Raw genomic sequence first — 18,229 nt, forward strand, 5'->3', positions numbered from 1 at the left:
TTTGGTTTCACACTCCACCAGAACGGTGTCCACTCGAACGATCCACGTGTCTCCGGAGATATCTGTTGATTGTGTATCTCAAAAATTTTTGGGCTTATGGTTTATTGTCGAGCGGCGACCACTTAATTAGAAGAGGCCCACTGGATTGTCGATGGAAGCAACATAAGCCCGACATAAGGTGAAATGCCCCATATTAACTCTCTCTCTCTCTCTCTCTCTCTCTCTCTCTATATATATATATATATACATATAGCTAGAGATATTGAGTAATTTAGCAATGACTAATATTCGCTCTCAACAACCTTAAGAAAAGATAAAGTCATATTATCTATCTATCTGTAGTAAACTTTGGTAATCTGCCGAAGTCGTCTTCCCTTGTTGACTTTGCAGACGGGAAAAATAACATTGAACTCCCTCAAACTGCCGTTTCATTGGGTGAGTAACGAGCCACAGAAAACTATTAGCTCAAATTTGGTGACTGGCGGTGAGCATGCAAAATCACAACACAGACACGGGGGTACAAAATTTTGGTATTAGGACGGGTTTTAACTCAAATGTTCAAATTTCTGGAGAGAATGAATCAAGCCAATTAACTATAAAAAATGCTCCATATGCAGCTACAAATCATGCGACAATCAACGCACCCCTCCCTGCATGACAAATAGCTAGTTGAAGCAGGCGGCTGTATATTACTATTTCTTCGGGGGGAAAAAACAAGCTGCTTTTTTCGCTATATGTATCCTTCCATGTAACGCCAACTTGAGTCATTGATTCTGAAACAAGACCATACGGCGGAGAGTTGGAAGTGGGGAAGTCAAAAAGAACCTTTTTAATCTCAGTCCAATAAAACTACAAATGTCATTTAATTTTGTTCAGTTTATGTGTCCTTGAAGAAAATTGATCACGGAAATTCACCAGCTCAAACTACATTTTGTCTTAGAAAACTTGAAGAATTCATGTCTACACGCACTCATTCTTGGAATTTGGTAATTGTAAGTCATGAGTGCACAAGATCCTAAGCTGTGAAGCATCGTGCATCCACTTATTTAGTAGTAAAATCAAAACAATTATCCCTGCCTGAAGTATCCTTTCAGATCCTAGTGTACTGAGGCTCCTAAAAGAGGAGAGGACTAGTTATTGTGAGCAACTACTGCCACGACTTGAAGCTGCAAAAACTGGACGTAGTTGTTACTTTGAATATTGTATAGCGGCGGTTAAAATCAACATGTATTAGTGTTAAATTTCGACAGTATCAACTCTTATGCCCAGAAATGAGAAACCACCGGGGATGACTGGTTGATAGTTTCTTCCCAAAAAATAAATAAATAAATTGGAAAAGCAGGACGTAGTTGTTAATGGCAATAACTTACTGATAAGAGACTTCATGACATCACACCTCTCGAGAGGCCTCTGATCCACCAACCGACCAATGAGATCTCCTAGTATTTTATTAGCATAATCGAGGAGGGTTGACTTCGATCGTTTTATGATCAAAATCATCTGAGTATGAGTTGTTTAACCGTTCAACGACTAGGATCATCTGTGCTAAGAGAAACTGAAGTTGCAAATGGGTTCCCAAAAAGCAAACTTACCACCTCATGTTCTCATATTTCCCTTGCCAATCCAGGGCCATGTCAACTCCATGCTCAGGCTGGCGGAACTTCTTTGTCTCGCTGGATTAGACGTAACTTACATTGTCTCCGACTTTTGCCATAATCGCCTCCTCAAGCACACTAACGTGTCGTCGCGTTTTGCTCGCTATCCTGGCTTTTCTTTCCAACCCATATCCGATGGGCTTCCAGATGACCACCCCAGAGCAGGTAAGGGATTTGTGGATATCATGCCGGCTATAAAAATGGTGACAGGGCCGCTATTTAAGCGGATGATGATCGAGAAAAGTTGCTTTGCTTCTTCTGGTATCCGAAGGCCTGTTACTTGCATCATAGCTGATGGAGTCTTGAGTTTTGCCGGTGATTTTGCTGAAGAGAACGGAATTGCCCTCATCTATTTTCGCACCGTTAGCGCCTGCTCATTTTGGGCCTGCTTTTGTATACCTCAAGTCATTGAAGCTGGAGAAATACCCCTTAAAGGTAGTGGAGTACAAAATTTGATCACGCGTCGATTTTTACATCAAAGTGTGTCATTCATTGAGTCTATTGTCGTTGATATATCTATATTGACAGATTGATCAGGTGCAGCAAGTTTTAGCATAAATTAATTTGGTGTCTGTATACCCCTTATTATCACACCCAAGAGGTTGACGGCACACCCAAATATGCAGGACATGGAATGGACCTGGCAGTCAAAAGCGTCCCAGGAATGGAAAATATTCTTCGGCGTCGGGACCTGCCTGGTTTTTATCGTGTCAACGATCTGGACGACACTACTTTCCAAATAATCAAAACGGAGACTCAGCAAACCCCGCGAGCCCAGGCGGTGATACTGAACACATTTGAAGACTTAGAGGGACCAATATTATCTCACATTCGTAAACACATGCCTAGATTATACACAATCGGACCAAATCATTTCCACCTAACGGCCAGGCTGGGAGCAAAAGCAACAGAGACTGAAACTTTAATTTCTTCGGCCAGTTTATGGGAAGAAGACAGGAGCTGCTTGGACTGGCTTGATTCACAGCCTCCAAAATCGGTAATTTACGTCAGCTTCGGGAGCATTACGGTTGTGAGAAGAGAGCAACTCCTGGAATTTTGGTACGGACTGGTGAATAGTGGGCAGAGGTTCTTGTGGGTCGTCAGACCTGATTCCATTATGGGAGAAGCCGGCGGAGGTAAGATTCCAGCCGAGCTAGAAACGGCTACAAAAGCAAGGGGTTATATGGTGGGTTGGGCCCCGCAGCTAGAAGTCCTGAATCATCCTTCTGTTGGAGGATTTTTGACCCATGGTGGTTGGAATTCGACTCTGGAGAGTATGGCGGCCGGCGTGCCAATGTTATGTTGGCCATATTTTGCCGACCAAACGATCAATAGCAGGTTCGTGAGTGAAATTTGGAAGATTGGATTGGACATGAAAGATACATGCGACAGAGTCATCATCCAGAAAATGGTGGCAGAACTCATGCACGTGAGGAAGGATGAATTCTTGAGAAGGGCAGATGCCATGGCAAAATTGGCAAGAAAGGCTGTTACTCAAGGTGGTACTTCGTATGATAACTTGGACAGCCTCGTTGAGTTTATTAAATCTACTATTATATGAAAAGGACATGGCTTTGATGTGTTTTTCTTGTTTAATTTCTTCTTATTTTCCCGAAAATTAAAATGTTGTCACCAATAATTGTGGTATTCTAAACCAAAACTGCCTTATGGTTTATATTGGAGATTGATAATTTCGTTCTTGCCATTAAGAGATTAGAGATTTTAGGACTAGAGTTTTCAGTTTTGGGGGTTGAGTATGCAACTTGATGTTATGTTGAGGAGAAACGAAGATATTTCATTCCTTGTTGCTAGTCAATGTGACGCTGCGCAAAGAAGATCTAAGGCACTTGTTAATGATGCGTCGTAGCGTTTAGTTGGCGCATGTCTTCATTCTCTCTGTTATTTAGTTCTAAGGGGGAAAATGCCGGCCAATTTGTCTGTATCAGTGATTTCAATCAAATTTTATTGTCAATCACTTTGACCATATAATTGATTACGTGGACCTCGTGTCTTCCTTTTCCCCTTCTTTATTTCCCCTCTGAATTTTGGAGGAAAGGGTTAAAATCACACTGGGTCCTAAATTTGTGAGTATCCATCCGTCTTGTTGGAGGAAGATTTATTTTGCTAAACAAACCTTTACATAGACTTCTACTCCAACATTTGGATCGATGATGTCCTTAGTTGAGATCTAAAGTGTACCATTACACCCAACTTGCCACAGCCATCCATGTTTAGGTTCAATTGTCGTAAAAGATGATAAATAATTAAATGCAGAGGGATTTTTAGGCTGGATAATTGACTCACTGCATGGATAATATCCGCGAAACGTCTATATTGTAATTCATTGTGTTTCATCATCTTTCTTTTTTTTTTTTTTTTTTTTGACCTTTTTCTGTCTCCCATCCTTTGCTTCAACCCTCAAACACCACTACCAAGCATGGCAGCTCCGCTGCTCCTCCAACCAAATCAAGACCGTATTGCGAAATAATTGTATTAAAACAATTTTTTATGATGGGATGTAAATGAAATTAAAAAAAAAGGTAATTGAAAAAAATGAAAAGATGATAATAAAACGTGTTTATGATATAAGCAATAAATTTTATGAGAAAAAAAGTTGCTGAAAAATAAAAATGTTATCGAAGACCCCAAATTTACTTGTTAATTTTTGCTTGCAAACTGCGTTGTGTCCTTGTCAAAACTCTTCTACGATTTTAATGATTTTATATTTACAAAAGAGTGTTGTCAAAATCACAAAGGAATGGAAAATAAAGAGCTTCATGCAAGCTACCACAGTCACCAACCACGAATCCACCAGCACTGTCACAATTTGCTACTATGGAAGAAGGGGAAAGTGAAAAGAGAAAGAGAAAGTAAATAGGATTGGTGAAGAGAGTGGAGAAAAGGGAGGAAAAAAGAACAGGAAGGGAAGGAAGAAAAAGAGGGGAACTTCAATGATAGGTGGAGTTTGGCATGATAGCTGCCTTTTCTATTTCCTTTTTGGTATCAAATTCAATAATTGGATCACTCTCACCAACTTGGCTGGTATAGACTTTGATAGTGATTAAGCTATATTTATAGCCTATTAAATTATACTTATTTGTATTCCCAACCAAACAGCTAGCTGGTTCCATCTAAGCCATTTTGTTATTGGAGTAATATTTTGCACAATTAATGGCCCAAAAACGCAACAAGAAGAACAGATCTTCAATTAATTGTAAACCATTGTCCAATTTTTGGACAGGTGATATTGCTATCAAATATCAATTATTTGCATCTCCGCCTATCATGTCCAAGGAGCAACCATCGTGTACCTCGCTCGGTGCCATGTTGGTAGTTGATGGACTACCAATTTGTGAACGAGACAGAGCTGCTGGAGATTGCTTTTCAAAATCTTTTGTCAAAGAACCAGTACTTAATTACGTTTGTTTCATGTAACAAGAAGGATTTTGACATAATTGTTACTTTATACGAGTAGATATCTGTATCCTATTGACAAGAAAGTCGACAAAATAAAGTGTTCTTCCTCACCATTAAATGTTGGATCGCACATTATGATATTTTAGACAAAGCTTCCATCCCTAACGTTATTTCACAATGAAAATACAAGGACACAAGAACTGGAAAGAGAGATTTGTCCACCTCTGCCTCTCCCGTTCTGTGCAAGGATTTGTTTATGGAGATATGGTAGAGGTACCAAATGAGATCAGCGACTCACCAACCTATTGCTCCAGTACTAAATCCAATACAACGGTAACAACACTAATTAGAAGATCTTTTCATGTCTATCGAACGCAAGATGTTCCATCTGCATCGACTAAGTCAATTTGCCTATTACCCACCTAATCTCATCCATCTCTTACTCTAATCTCACCTTATCACATAAATTAATTTTCGTCTACTAGTAAAAAGCATCAGTTAAACTAAGAATTCTGCTTGTACATTTCCCACTGTTTATATCCAATTGATGGCAAGTGGCAACTAGATATCGTACCAACTGAAGCCAACTAAGCCGAGGACACTATTATCACCAACTTCACAGGGCCAGAAAACAACGAAGCGTAGAGATGGATCACCAGATACAATTCTCCACTCCCCATGCACTACTATTCCCTTTACCACTTCAGGGTCCTGTGAATTGTACGCTCAAGCTAGCTGAACTGTTGTGCCTTGGTGACTTGCATGTTACCTTCGTCAACACTGACCACAGCCAGGACCGACTGAGAAGTTGCAGGGATGTTGAATCACGGTTCGAGCGTTATCCCAATTTCAGGTTTCATACAATCCCGGATGGCCTTCCCGAAGATAGTCCTCGTACGGGTGATCAAATTTTTAAGTTACTGGAGTCTTTGAAAGTTGTGAGCCAGCCAATTTTCAGGGAGATGTTAACCTTTGGTCCCCTGGTTGTTTTTACATCAAATAACCGTTCAAGTCTGTGATTCATGTCAGCATAGGAAGTCTTGCGACCATGACCAAGGATCAGCTGATGGAGACTCGGTATAATTTAGTCAACAGTGGGGCGAGGTTCTTGTGGATTCAGATACCGGGGTCTATAGCTGTATCAGTAGTAGAGGGGGATGAGATTCCTGAGGAATTGGTTAAAGCAACCAAGGAAAGAAGTTATATTGTGGGTTGGGCTCCTCAGGAAGAGGTTTTTGGGCCATGCTGGAATTGGTGGGTTTTTGACTCACAGCGGTTGGAACTCAACAACGCTGGAGAGTGTTGTGGAGGGAGTTCCAAATGATAGGGTGGCCGTACTTTGTTGACTAACAAGTTAACAGTAGGTATCTATCAGAGGTTTGGAAACTTGGATTGGACGTGAAAGATACGTGTGATCGGATCATTGTTGAGAAGATGGTCCGAGATGTTATGGAGTTGAGAAAGGATGAATTCTTGCTAACAGCAAATGAAATGGCAAAAATGGCCAAATCAAGTATGAGCGAAGGTATGAGCGAAGGCGGATCTTCAGACGATGACTTGGGCAATCTGATTGAGGACATCAGATTGATGCAGTTGAAGGCATAAACTATTTTTAGCATTGCTGAAATATGATGTCAGGACTAAAGTTTGACACGAAACAAGCCAATCTTGAACAAGTTACTGCAGAGATGGATCATTATTATGATAATGCTTGCGCCTAACCGTTTTGCAAATAATACAGAGATTCAGCCTATGAAGGTGGACTTGGACGAGTCTGGAGTTTCTTCTTCTTTATTTCCTATGCTTCGAGAAGATGAATATGGGACAAAAATAAAAACATTTCGAAAGCTAGCCTATGAGTATGTCATCTTTAAACTAAGTTGCAAAATCCACTCTTGAGTTGACATCTTTAAGAGGATGGTGCACGCTACTGGTTAGCAAGATTGTGTAATGAATCGTATGGTCGTAAACAAGAGGGTATTTTTCATTCTAATCGATTAGGCGCTTGCCAACAAGTACCGACCTGCATTCAACCAATTGGTTTTTAGGCTGTTTATCTAGAATAGAATATATGCGATGCTGTGCCTGTTTATATTCTGTTTCAATTCCTTAGCCAGGCGTAGAATTTCTTTTGTCTGAGTATTATAATTTTGTAAAACAAAGCACCATATAGTATATACTGTACATTTGAGCTAGTTGCAAGCACCATACATGTCAGTCATCGGAGATTTTATCCAAAAGCAAAACACTGGAGAGACAAGAAGGATGCTTATCCAAAAGAACACACAAAGATCATGGATATCTAACAGGGACTCGGGGCAGGGACGGTTGCAGGTGCCAATTTTAGCTCATTTCAACTGCGCGTAACATTGGTTCAACTGCGCGTAACTTTTTTTTCACAGGATGTATTTTCACAACAGATAGTGGTGGGCCCCACACTTGGCGCGGATTTCGAGTTACATGGTGTTATTTCAACCGCACAAAATTTTGAGGGCCAATTTTCAGCCGCACAAATTTTTAACCGTGCAGGGACGGTCATACTGATGACCGTCCCTGCCCCAAATCCATCTAACAGTGATGCATATTTAGAAAAAGCAGCCATATTCCTTGATGTGTAAGATAATGCTTTAACTGGTGTAGACTGCAGAAATTAAAAGAGGCTGACAAGGGAATTGAGATCCCAAGACCAATTCACTGATTAAAAACCATAGGCCACAAAGATCGATGGTAGAAAAATAATTTCATGCATTGTATCTTTTCTTTTTTCTTTTTTTGGGGGGGTTTTGGTGGGTGTTAAATGAGATGCGTGCATCGCCTTAAGGCCCTTAACTATATGGACGGCAATCGCAAAACAATTATTTTTCCAGTGGTTGAAACTCCAAGGAATCCACCATCACATCAATCTATCGTTCTATTCTTGTATCGTGATCAATTCTCTGGAAAAATTCAACGTAATTATTTAATAAAGCAAGAAAAAAGCTCTCTAGATACATTCAAATTAATTGAAAAAAAAATTGATCTTTCCCCGATTCGTACGCCAAGCAACTTTTGAATGATAAATAAGTAAAGTAAATGAATTGAATCAAAATATTCCTTCTTGAAGTGATCCCTGAGATTTCCGGATACATCGCGCAGTGTTTATATGAAACAGTTTTCTATCTATTTCTTTCTTTCTTTATTTTTTAAAAAGCGTTTTTCTATATGTTTCTTTTTTAAACAATTTTAATTTTTCACCTCTCCTCTTTTATTATTTCCTCAAGATTTTCAATGAAAGAGATTGAAAATTTTATTCCATCATTGCCCTTTTGTTACCCCAATTATAAATTTTGTTTCAGATTAATACAAGCTTAGATATATAGCATGCAAGTGTAGGCATGTAAGTGTAATAACAAAGGAAGAAGTAGAAGTCATGTAGAAGACCATAGCAATAGCTAGAAGATCGTTGCAATAACGAAGTACATATTTAGCAGAGTTCTATTGTCCACATTTGATTAAGAATAATTGACATTAACAGCAAAATACAGTTGAGTTTCATCAAATTTCAGTGTCAGGCAGTAGCTTCATTGGCATTCACCATCGGTTTATTTTCCTCGAAAGACGATTTAGTTTCACCCACCAAAAAAAAAAAAAAAAATCAACCTAAAATGATGCAAAGCAATCCAATATGGCAAATTTTACTCCTTGCAAGAAACCACAACTAGATGAAAGAGATTTCATTCTTTCGGCTGAAGCTCTTCCTATTGTTCCAGAGAAGAAGAGCATTATAGATACCTGAAAAGAAGAATGCCTTGTAATGCATTGCGTTAGCCTTGTTAGAACCGCGCCCTATATTGAGATATGGCGCAAAATGGCTATTTTGCATCCAAAATAGTTTGAGTGAAAATTTGTTATAGGAGTGGTTAATTTAGCCAATTCGTGGCCTGTAAAAAGTGATTTTTGGTCACATTTCACTTACAATGAAGGCCAGTGATGTTTTTGAAATTTCTAAGATGCTAAGTAATATCATAAAAAATGTCAAAAGAGGTTTTTGATTCCTAAACTATAACTTTGTCTCTTTTTATTTTATATAGTACTGTTCCTCTTTTTTTATTTTTTCCTTTTTAAAGAAAAAACTACATATGTCTCCACTTTTATGTCTTAATAATCTGAGTAGTGCATGACTTTGTCTAATTAAATTTTCTTCCACCTGGAAATTCTGTTTCAATTTAGGTCTTTTGGTAAATTGCAGCTGGCTAATTTGTGACTTTGTGCCAAATCTTCTCGATGGTGTCATCTGTCATGTAATGAACCCTATTATAGTTTTTTGCAAAACGGAAACACGACCAAATCTACCGAATCTGCTATCCTTTATCCTGTTGCTGACCAAATCGGCTGTCTGTGTTTCGTGACTGAAGTGAGCTATTGACATCTAGAACGAAAATGAAAGACAAAACTGAAGATTGAAGTCAAAGTAAAAAATAGTTTCCGTCCGTTTTCATATGAAACAAGAATCACTGTGAAACATGTTTCATTTTTGGGATTTTCGTGGTAATACCTTTTACGCATGGGAACAGAAAATACCTAGTATCATTAACGATTTTATTTTGTGGGTTCTTTTTTTTTTTTTTGGGTGTGCGTTGGCGGATGAAATTACCATTGACTTCTAGAAAAGCAAAAGAAAACACATGCCTTGACAGAAAAAGCTGAAAGAGATGATTTTTCTCAATTTAATCTTCAAGATCAACATTCAGTCAGACATATGCTACCCACATGAATAAAAGGGAAAAAGAAGTATACTACAATAAGTTGTACTAACATGACAGTTTAATCTGTCTTAGGAAAAAAAAAAAAAGAAAAGATAGTGGTTTAACCTAAAAGCAATGTTTTTAAACCCAAACTAGAGAGCCAACCGGAAAATCTTTCGGTTCAACCGATTCGAATCCGGTTCAAAGATTTAATAATTTTTTATTCATTTTAGTATTACGAATTTTGAATAAAACTACAATACATATTTTAGAAAATAGAAACTTAATAAAAACTGATTAAACCTCCCGATTTTTATCGGTTCAACAGATTCTTGATCGATTCAATTAATTCTTTAGTTTTTTAATTGAATCGAATCGAAGGTATGGCTGATTCGCAGTTCAACCGATCAAACCGACAAGTGTCCGATTTTCAAAACATTGTCTGAAAGCTCTAACCCATCAAATTTTAAAAGGATAAGTGATATTTGCAATCCAAAAATAGCTTATGGCACTTCACTCTAATACTTTATCATGTGAAGAAGGGTGGAACGTGGGAGGACTATTTAAGAGCACAAATATTATTTATGCTTTAAAAATTCACTTGTATGTTTACTAAAAATTACAACTAATAACAAGTTAAATTGATAATTATTGTCCTTAAAATATTGTTTAAATTCAGTTGGCAGACTTTTCAATTTGCGTACCAGCTAAAAAGCTGCCGATAAAAGCTGGAACAACTTTAGATGCAGTCAACTAAAACCAAAATATTTGTGATCTCTAAAGTGGAAGCAAAGACTGGCTGATGTCAAAACACAATCAAGAGATGTATTTTTTTAAAAAAAAATAAAAAAAAAATACAAAGTGTATGTTGCGCCATTTTTCCATCTGTAGGATGTAATCAAGCTGTTATGATCACTTGAAAAGTGGGGAGTTGGTATTTGCGCTTCCATCTGTAGAAGAACAGTAGCTGTATTATACATTGAATGCTGATCCAGGTTCCGACCACCCTGTGGCAGACAAATAATTTTGTTTTCTTGAATTTGGTGTTAGAAAGACTGGACGAGAATCGGAGGATATCTGCACAAAATTTCTGTAGATTCTATGAAGATTTTGGCATGACTATAAAGTAAGGTTAGAATTAAAAGTACTTGGACAATGTCCCTGAGTCAGTCACAATCAACTTGTTAAAAACTAATCTCATCCCCAATTATGCACCAGTTTGACAATTATTAAAAGCGAGAAAACTGGATACCATTTGGATCACATGCTGGTTTCGTCAAATGAAAACAATGAGACCTAGTAAAAGTCACGAATGAAAATTGAAAAGAAAGGAATGGCTCGATTTCGTGAAGTCACAACAGATGTGAAGGATCATATTTCCTTGGCTTCTCAACTGCAACTACAACTACGTAGAGTCAAATCTGTAGATATGCTGGAGTAATTAATCATCAAAAACGGGAATCATATCTATGGATGCAGAATCCAAAGAAATATTTGCCCACGTAGCAACGGAACAAAACAAAGAACTATTGCGCATATTTCCTTATCAACCATGTGGTCTTCCACGTCCCCGTTCGATGAACATGTCCAACATGGTGTGATGGATTCAGGACCACGCTATTTTAGGATTCAAACTAGACTGAACTTTACACATGTACATTAATAATTACTCATGCACGAGTAAGGGCTTTTCTAATGGGATTCACTGTGTACTAACTAAGTGATATACCTATCTAAATTTTACATACTCTATCGTGTGCGTGTGTATTTATATATGTATTAATAATTATTATCTTTCCTTACATTTATATATATATATTTTTTAATTGATCTTATTTTTTAAAAAATTTAACGTCTGAAGTACATTTTAACGAGTACTCAATGAATATCTGATAGACAGAACCTTATATATATAAGTAATACATAGCCATGGCCATCTTACCCGGCTCTCAACCATACAACATTTTTGAAGGTAATTCTGCACTGCTCATAATGTAAGCAACTTTTTGGGTTGTTAATTGGACTTAATTGCGGGGGTTTTAATAGAATTATGCAATTATATCTAGAAGCTGTTAATTTACACATATCTTTGGTGTAGAAATAATGGTTGAAGTCTTGAAGGTATTCAAAACTCATTGAAATTGTGCAAGCATGATTGTGGTTTAGTCGCAGCACTTTTCCTCGTGGCTTCGAGTGGACTAGAGACGGGTGTAGATCAAGTTGGGGAGGGCCGGGAGGCCACTTGCCACCTCCGATATTGAGAACATCGTCGAATAGAGTAGAGTAATGATCTAACTTCTCTTCCAGCTAAATAGTATTATGACATTGACCTATCCCAAGAATTCACCATCTCAAGAGTTAAAATAAAAGAGAATCGCCACTTGTTATTAACTTCCTGTCCCCGTGTTATAGTGTTATCATACACATTCGACGGCTATTATATCATCAACCCGATTGGAAACCATATCCACACCTTAAGATAAAACCATAAACAAACACACATTTAATGCCTTCTCCGCAACCTAGCCAAAATAAGTCCCCAACTATTTTAATTAAACGCTAACAAAAGTAGTTGCGCCGTCCAACTGGAAAAGTTCGTACAATATGGTCAGTAATTAAGTACTACTAATTAAATTGAGCAACTTGTGAGTTGTGATTCTGACAGCATTTTTGTGTGTGAGATGAGACACTAGTAAGAAGAGTTAACTGAAAACTATCCTAATGCAACTTGTTCGATTGTATCTCATTGATACTAACACAACCGAATGGAAGTTGTTCGAATGCAACTCATTGATACTAACACAACACTCATCATACAAAGGAACAAAACAAAACCAGTGATGATAATGATGATGATGATGATAATAAATGAAATAATACTGAAGATAAAAAAGTCGTTAAGCTCCAAATTCGGCATTCCTAGCCATGAGCTATGTTGTATTTTCTTGTATTCCTAAAGGTTTTTTTAACGGGTGCCTACTGAACGTTGGTTAATATATTTACATTTCACGTAATCTATCATATATATATATATATTACAATAATTATTACTTTATCTTGCATTTATACAATTTTTCTAATTATTCTTACTTTTTCATAGATTTAACACCTGATATATATTTTAATGAATGCCCATTATACGCTCATTAAACAGACCCTATTCCTAATGCAAGTTGTTCGAATGTATCTCATTGATACTAACACAACACTCATCATACTAAGGAACAAAACAAAACCAGTGATGATGATGATGATGATGATAAAGGAAATAATACTTAAGATCCAAAAGTCGTTAAGCTCCAAATTCGGCATTCCTGAGCTATGAGCTATGTTCTTGTATTTCTAAGGGTTTTTTTGACGGGTGCATACTCAACGCTCGTTAACATACCTACATTCCACGTAATCTATTATATATATATATACATTGTAATAATTGTTACTTTATCTTACATTTATATAATTTTTCTAATTAATCTTATTTTTTTATAAATTTGACACCTGAAATATATTTTAATGAATACCCATTATACACTTATTAGACAAACCCTATTCCTAATGCTACTAGTCGTTATACTTTTAACGTACAAACACCTTTATACAGTACTCACACCAAATTACTAGAGTGTTATAATTTGGTGGAAGTGTGGTAATAAAAGTGGTGTCGTATAAACGGATAAGTTCAAAGTTGAACAGGTAACCTTATGAGGGAAGTGGTAAGATTTCTAAATATGCACGTACAAATGCAAAAGAGCCCATCGTCTACATCTCTAGGCCCCCCAAAAAGCTTCAATTGTTTGGAGCCTTCCTAAAAAATTAAAAATTGCATGGCCCGCAATCCCACCTCGCCGGTATAAAAAGACGGCCTATGCATGTAGTAAATTGTACTTCCATCGTGACTAGTTAGATGCACTTCAAAATCTAGATATCCAAACAAATTGGTTTTATTGCAACAGCCAATTGAGTGTTCCAAAAGGTTAGGACCCAATCCAATCGAAAAAACAATTTAGTATAAGGAGGCAGTGGGAGACAGCGTTACTTGCCATGGATAGTCATCAAAAGCCGTCAAGTGCTCCTCATGTACTGCTTTTCCCTTTGCCCCTTCAAGGTCCCGTAAATTGCATGCTGAAACTGGCCGAGCTTTTCTGCTCCAGTCATCTTCAAGTCACCTTCCTTAACACCGACCACATCCAGCGTCGCTTGCTGAGTTGCACCGACGTTTCTAGCCGTTTTAACCGTTATGCTGGCCATTTCCGGTTTGAGACGGTACCCGATGGCCTCCCGGAAGATAAGACGCTGACCGGAGAACAGATAGGGGAGTTGTTGGATTCCATGGAAGCTGTGAGCTTACCACTCTTCAGGGAGATTGTAAGGTCTAGCGTGCTTCTTTCTGATGATGCTCAAAATCCCTTGACTTGTATTATAGCAGATGGGGCTTTCGGATTTGCAGTTGATATTGCTGCAGAATTTGGAGTTGCACTCATGTATTTTGATACCATCAGTCCTTGTGGTCTCTGGTCAATCTTATCTGCAAACAGGCTTATTCAAGCTGGAGATTTTCCTTTTAAAGGTCAGTTGTTTATTCTCCATGCTATGTATTACCAGAAGAGTATAATGTGTTGCATGCTATCCTAACAATCGATTTTTGGAGATCAGTAGTCTTAAAATTCAACACCAGACTTGCTATCCAAAAAATCATATTGTCAAAATGCTTCCGCATGTTTACGAATTTGACTGTTAACGAAAAGTCATTACGTCAATTTTGTTGATGAGAATGGCTCCTGGCCTCCGGCATCCTTCCGGTGCAGCGAAGATATTTGGCTGTTAGACGGCATAATGGGGTTGTTCATTCTCTGGCAAAACATTTGATTGAAATCTGCGACGCTTAAATCTTCTTTCAAATTAATGATATTGTCTTCCTTTTATCACTAAACTATGTAACTATGTTTAGATTCTTCCGAATTATGAAGCTGCTTCTTTTTAACTACATCTATAACTACAATTAGAACTTCTTCGTTATGTATATATTATAAGGCATCAGAATCTTGAAATTCTTTTCGTATAGTATTTTTTTTGCTTGTTTGGCTAAGAGCAATTCTATTTCAGGAAAACTTAAAAGGGTAAACATCCAAAACACTTAAATTAAGGAAAAGAAGATTTTATACCAAAAGACTTGATTATATTATATTGCATGCAATTCAAATTGTTTGCAAGAGAAACTGCTGCAACTGCTAACTGTTGCAATGAAAACACTTCTTATAAGACCTTTTTCTCTTCCCCTATAAGCAAACGTCACCAAAATTATTGCTAAACGAAATATCAAGATACTCATATTTGTGCAACCCGCAACATGTTTTAATCAGTTTGCCTCAAGATTTGCGTTTGGTCTTTGATATTTCAACCATTATGATTAGCTTTAAGCTCTGAAACACGTGTCTTACATAATCAAGTAACGCTCTAGAAAGATATATAATAGTTATGCTAAAAACTGTGATGCTTCTTGAATGATCAATTTCTTAAATAAAAGCCTATTAGTAAAGTTTTATCAGTTCAGATTAGTTTAGGATTCTACATTAAGAGGATAACCACATGTAAACTGGCTGTTAATTAGAAAAAAGTTGCATTATTGAACTATTAATTTGACTCAACAAAAGATTAAGAGTTTAACACAGTTTGCATATATGCACGGAAAAAGATCTACTTATGATTCGAAACCTCTTCGTACTTGTATATTTAGGCTACAGTTGTAGATAGGAAAAGGTCTACTACTATTTCTTTCCCCCCTCAGTAACATGTAGACCGTACATTGGAAGTTTTTGGCTGCGAAATCAAGTATTATAAAGCTAAACCTTTTTTCGTTGTGTATGCTTAGTTCAAGTAGGAAGGTTCCTTGTACAGTCAGAGACGTAATAATCTTGTATTACATGCAAGTTTGTTGAAAGATTGAGCCTAAAATGCATCACATGGACTACGGATTAATCAGTGCATGAAACCTACGATCAATTTCACCGTTAAAAGCCATGCATATCTTCAATGGAAGGTTGTTCATATAAAAAATCATAACCCTCGCACGCAGTTTTTGAGTTTTGACTGTCGCAATCACTTTAAACAGATGATGACTTCGATGCACCGGTAACCAGCATTCCAGGAATGGAAGGTTTCTTGAGGCGTCGAGATCTTCCAAGCTTTTTTCGCATACCTGACCAAAATGACCCAATAATCCAGCGCGTGTTAAAGGAGGAGCGACAAATGAAGAGATGCCAGGGCCTGATTTTCAATTCATTTGAAGATCTCGAGGGTCCAATACTTTCTCAACTCAAAACTCTTGTTCCAAGCGTCTACACCATCGGACCCCTCCACACCCACAAAGAGACTAGGCTTGCTTCAGAAAGAGGGTCAAAAAATGATCGCAGCTCCACAAATAGCCTGTGGAAAGAAAACAACAGCTGCATTTCTTGGCTTGACAACCAACCTGCAAAATCTGTTATCTATGTCAGCATTGGGAGTCTTGCCCTCATGGGAAAAAAGCAGCTCCTGGAGATCTGGCACGGTTTGGCCAACAGTGGAGTGCGATTCCTGTGGGTTCAAAGGCCAGGGTCCATTACCGGGTTAGACGAGGAAAATGATGCTGGGATTCCTTTGAAATTGTGTCGAGCTACTACAGAGAGAGGGTGCATCGTGAGTTGGGCTCCGCAAGAAGAGGTTTTAGCCCATCCTGCGGTTGGTGGCTTCTTAACTCACAGCGGCTGGAACTCGACTTTGGAAAGTATAGTTGAGGGAGTGCCTATGATTTGTTGCCCATACTTTGCTGACCAACAGATCAATAGTAGGTATGTGGGGGAAGTTTGGAAGCTGGGGTTGGACATGAAAGATACTTGTGATAGGGATATTGTTGAGATGATGGTTAGGGATCTTATGGAGGAGAGGAAGGATGAATTCTCGAAAAAGGTCGATCATATGGCTAGATTGGCTAAAGCAAGTGTGAGCAATGGGGGATCTTCGTACAATGCTTTGAACCGTCTAATTGAGGATATCAAGCTGATGAGCCTGAAAAAGCCACTTTGGTGACTACGTACAACGTTTACCACTTATCTTTCTCTTGGTGCTTTTGTTTTGGACTAATGATGTACCATTGTTCTTTTGCTTTCTGGTTCCCCCTCCCTGTAACCAACCAAAAAAAAAAAAAAAATTTCGTAGTGTAGGTTAGGATATCAAGCTCTTGAAATCGTGGGATCATTTTCCTTTTTTGTTTTCTCTTGGTGTTATTGTTTTCTCGTGCCCCCTCCTGAGTCCTGTCCTGGTAACAAATAATTGTGTTGCTGCGTGTATCAATAAAATGCCTTCTCTTGTTTTCTCTCTCTCTCTCTCTCTCATTTTATTTTTATACATGTCTTATTCTATGAAAACATAACTTGTATTGAAAAACTCAAAGAAATGAAAACTAAAAAGAACATTTGTTAGCATGCAATATCCTTTATTACACATATATATTCAGCTCAACTCAAGAAACATATATTTTTCTGATAGAAGTCAAAGAGATCAAAGTTCTTTATTAAAAGGGAAAATTGTCAAATTGCTCCCTTGCGCGTTCGAAGAAAATTTTTGTCACTCACATTCAAAATTAGTCAAACTAGTTCCTCAGCTATAAAAGTTTTGTCCATTTGATTCCAGAGCTCATTTTTGTGCAGTTTTCTGACCAAAATACTTGCGCCATCTCGTGTGCCTATAATTTCAAGGGTGAAATGGGAACAAAATTCATTTCTCTTTCTAAAAGAAATACCTCTCTTCCTCTCCTCTCCCCTAATTTTCAAACACCAAACTCTATTTCTAATTCTCAACCACCAAATCCCAATTCCGAGTAACAAAACTTTCAACAAGTTCACAAATAACACATATAGCATTATAATATTCTATTATATGCAATAAATTACAATATTATGTTATTTAGACAATCTTTTACACAATCGTCCCTTTATTATCAAAACGGTATCAAAGTGGTGGAATCACTCACCGTAATCAGATGGATTTAAGCTCTACTTTCCTTCTTTCTCAGTCATCTTTGTAACGTTATCATGTCTGATGATCCACCAGTGCTTCTCGATCATTGGTACCCTTTTCTAATTTGATTCCTATGTCTTTTTCTTCATCACCTTTTGTTAATGTGCATTTGCTAAAGTTTTGTTGTTGGGAATTGGGATTTGGTAGCTGAAAATTTGAGGGGAGGGAGTGGTCTTTTTTTCCTTTCTTTAGGTAAGGGAAAACAATTTTTATTTCCATTTTGCCCTTGCAATTATGGGCACATGAGGTAGGTGTGCGGTTTTTTGTCCGAAAACAAAGCAAATTAAAATGAGTTCTAATACCAAACCCGCAAGATTTTTATATTTGAGTGATTATTTTGGCCGATTTTGAATGTGATAAACTAAAAAAAGATTTTTT

The 18,229-nt window shown here is 37.6% G+C and overlaps 2 protein-coding genes and 1 pseudogene across 2 annotated transcripts; all 3 read left to right on the forward strand.

Moving 5' to 3' along the window:
* The first annotated feature begins 1,086 nt into the window (after nt 1–1,086).
* LOC140036579 (7-deoxyloganetic acid glucosyl transferase-like) lies at nt 1,087–3,651 on the forward strand. Its single transcript, XM_072078465.1, has 2 exons — nt 1,087–2,090; nt 2,282–3,651. The coding sequence occupies exons 1-2, from the start codon at nt 1,568–1,570 to the stop codon at nt 3,214–3,216; spliced, it is 1,458 nt and encodes a 485-aa protein (XP_071934566.1). The 5' UTR covers nt 1,087–1,567; the 3' UTR covers nt 3,217–3,651.
* A 1,880-nt stretch (nt 3,652–5,531) lies between these two features.
* On the forward strand, nt 5,532–7,235 carry LOC140037172 (7-deoxyloganetic acid glucosyltransferase-like; annotated as a pseudogene).
* Nucleotides 7,236–13,683: 6,448 nt separating this feature from the next.
* On the forward strand, nt 13,684–17,151 carry LOC113730423 (7-deoxyloganetic acid glucosyltransferase). Its single transcript, XM_027255086.2, has 2 exons — nt 13,684–14,363; nt 15,906–17,151. The coding sequence occupies exons 1-2, from the start codon at nt 13,838–13,840 to the stop codon at nt 16,859–16,861; spliced, it is 1,482 nt and encodes a 493-aa protein (XP_027110887.2). The 5' UTR covers nt 13,684–13,837; the 3' UTR covers nt 16,862–17,151.
* The last annotated feature ends 1,078 nt before the right edge of the window (nt 17,152–18,229 follow it).

The sequence above is a fragment of the Coffea arabica genome, chromosome 2e (assembly GCF_036785885.1).
Source record: "Coffea arabica cultivar ET-39 chromosome 2e, Coffea Arabica ET-39 HiFi, whole genome shotgun sequence".
Taxonomy (NCBI): Eukaryota; Viridiplantae; Streptophyta; class Magnoliopsida; order Gentianales; family Rubiaceae; genus Coffea; species Coffea arabica.

What these genes read in the sequence shown, in the direction of transcription:
- LOC140036579 (XM_072078465.1), top strand. Translation starts at nt 1,568, where the DNA reads ATGGGTTCCCAAAAAGCAAACTTACCACCTCATGTTCTCATATTTCCC. An exon ending in TGGAGAAATACCCCTTAAAG is followed by an intron (nt 2,091 to 2,281) that starts GTAGTGGAGTAC and finishes CCAAATATGCAG; the next exon opens with GACATGGAATGGACCTGGCA.
- LOC113730423 (XM_027255086.2), top strand. Translation starts at nt 13,838, where the DNA reads ATGGATAGTCATCAAAAGCCGTCAAGTGCTCCTCATGTACTGCTTTTC. An exon ending in TGGAGATTTTCCTTTTAAAG is followed by an intron (nt 14,364 to 15,905) that starts GTCAGTTGTTTA and finishes CACTTTAAACAG; the next exon opens with ATGATGACTTCGATGCACCG.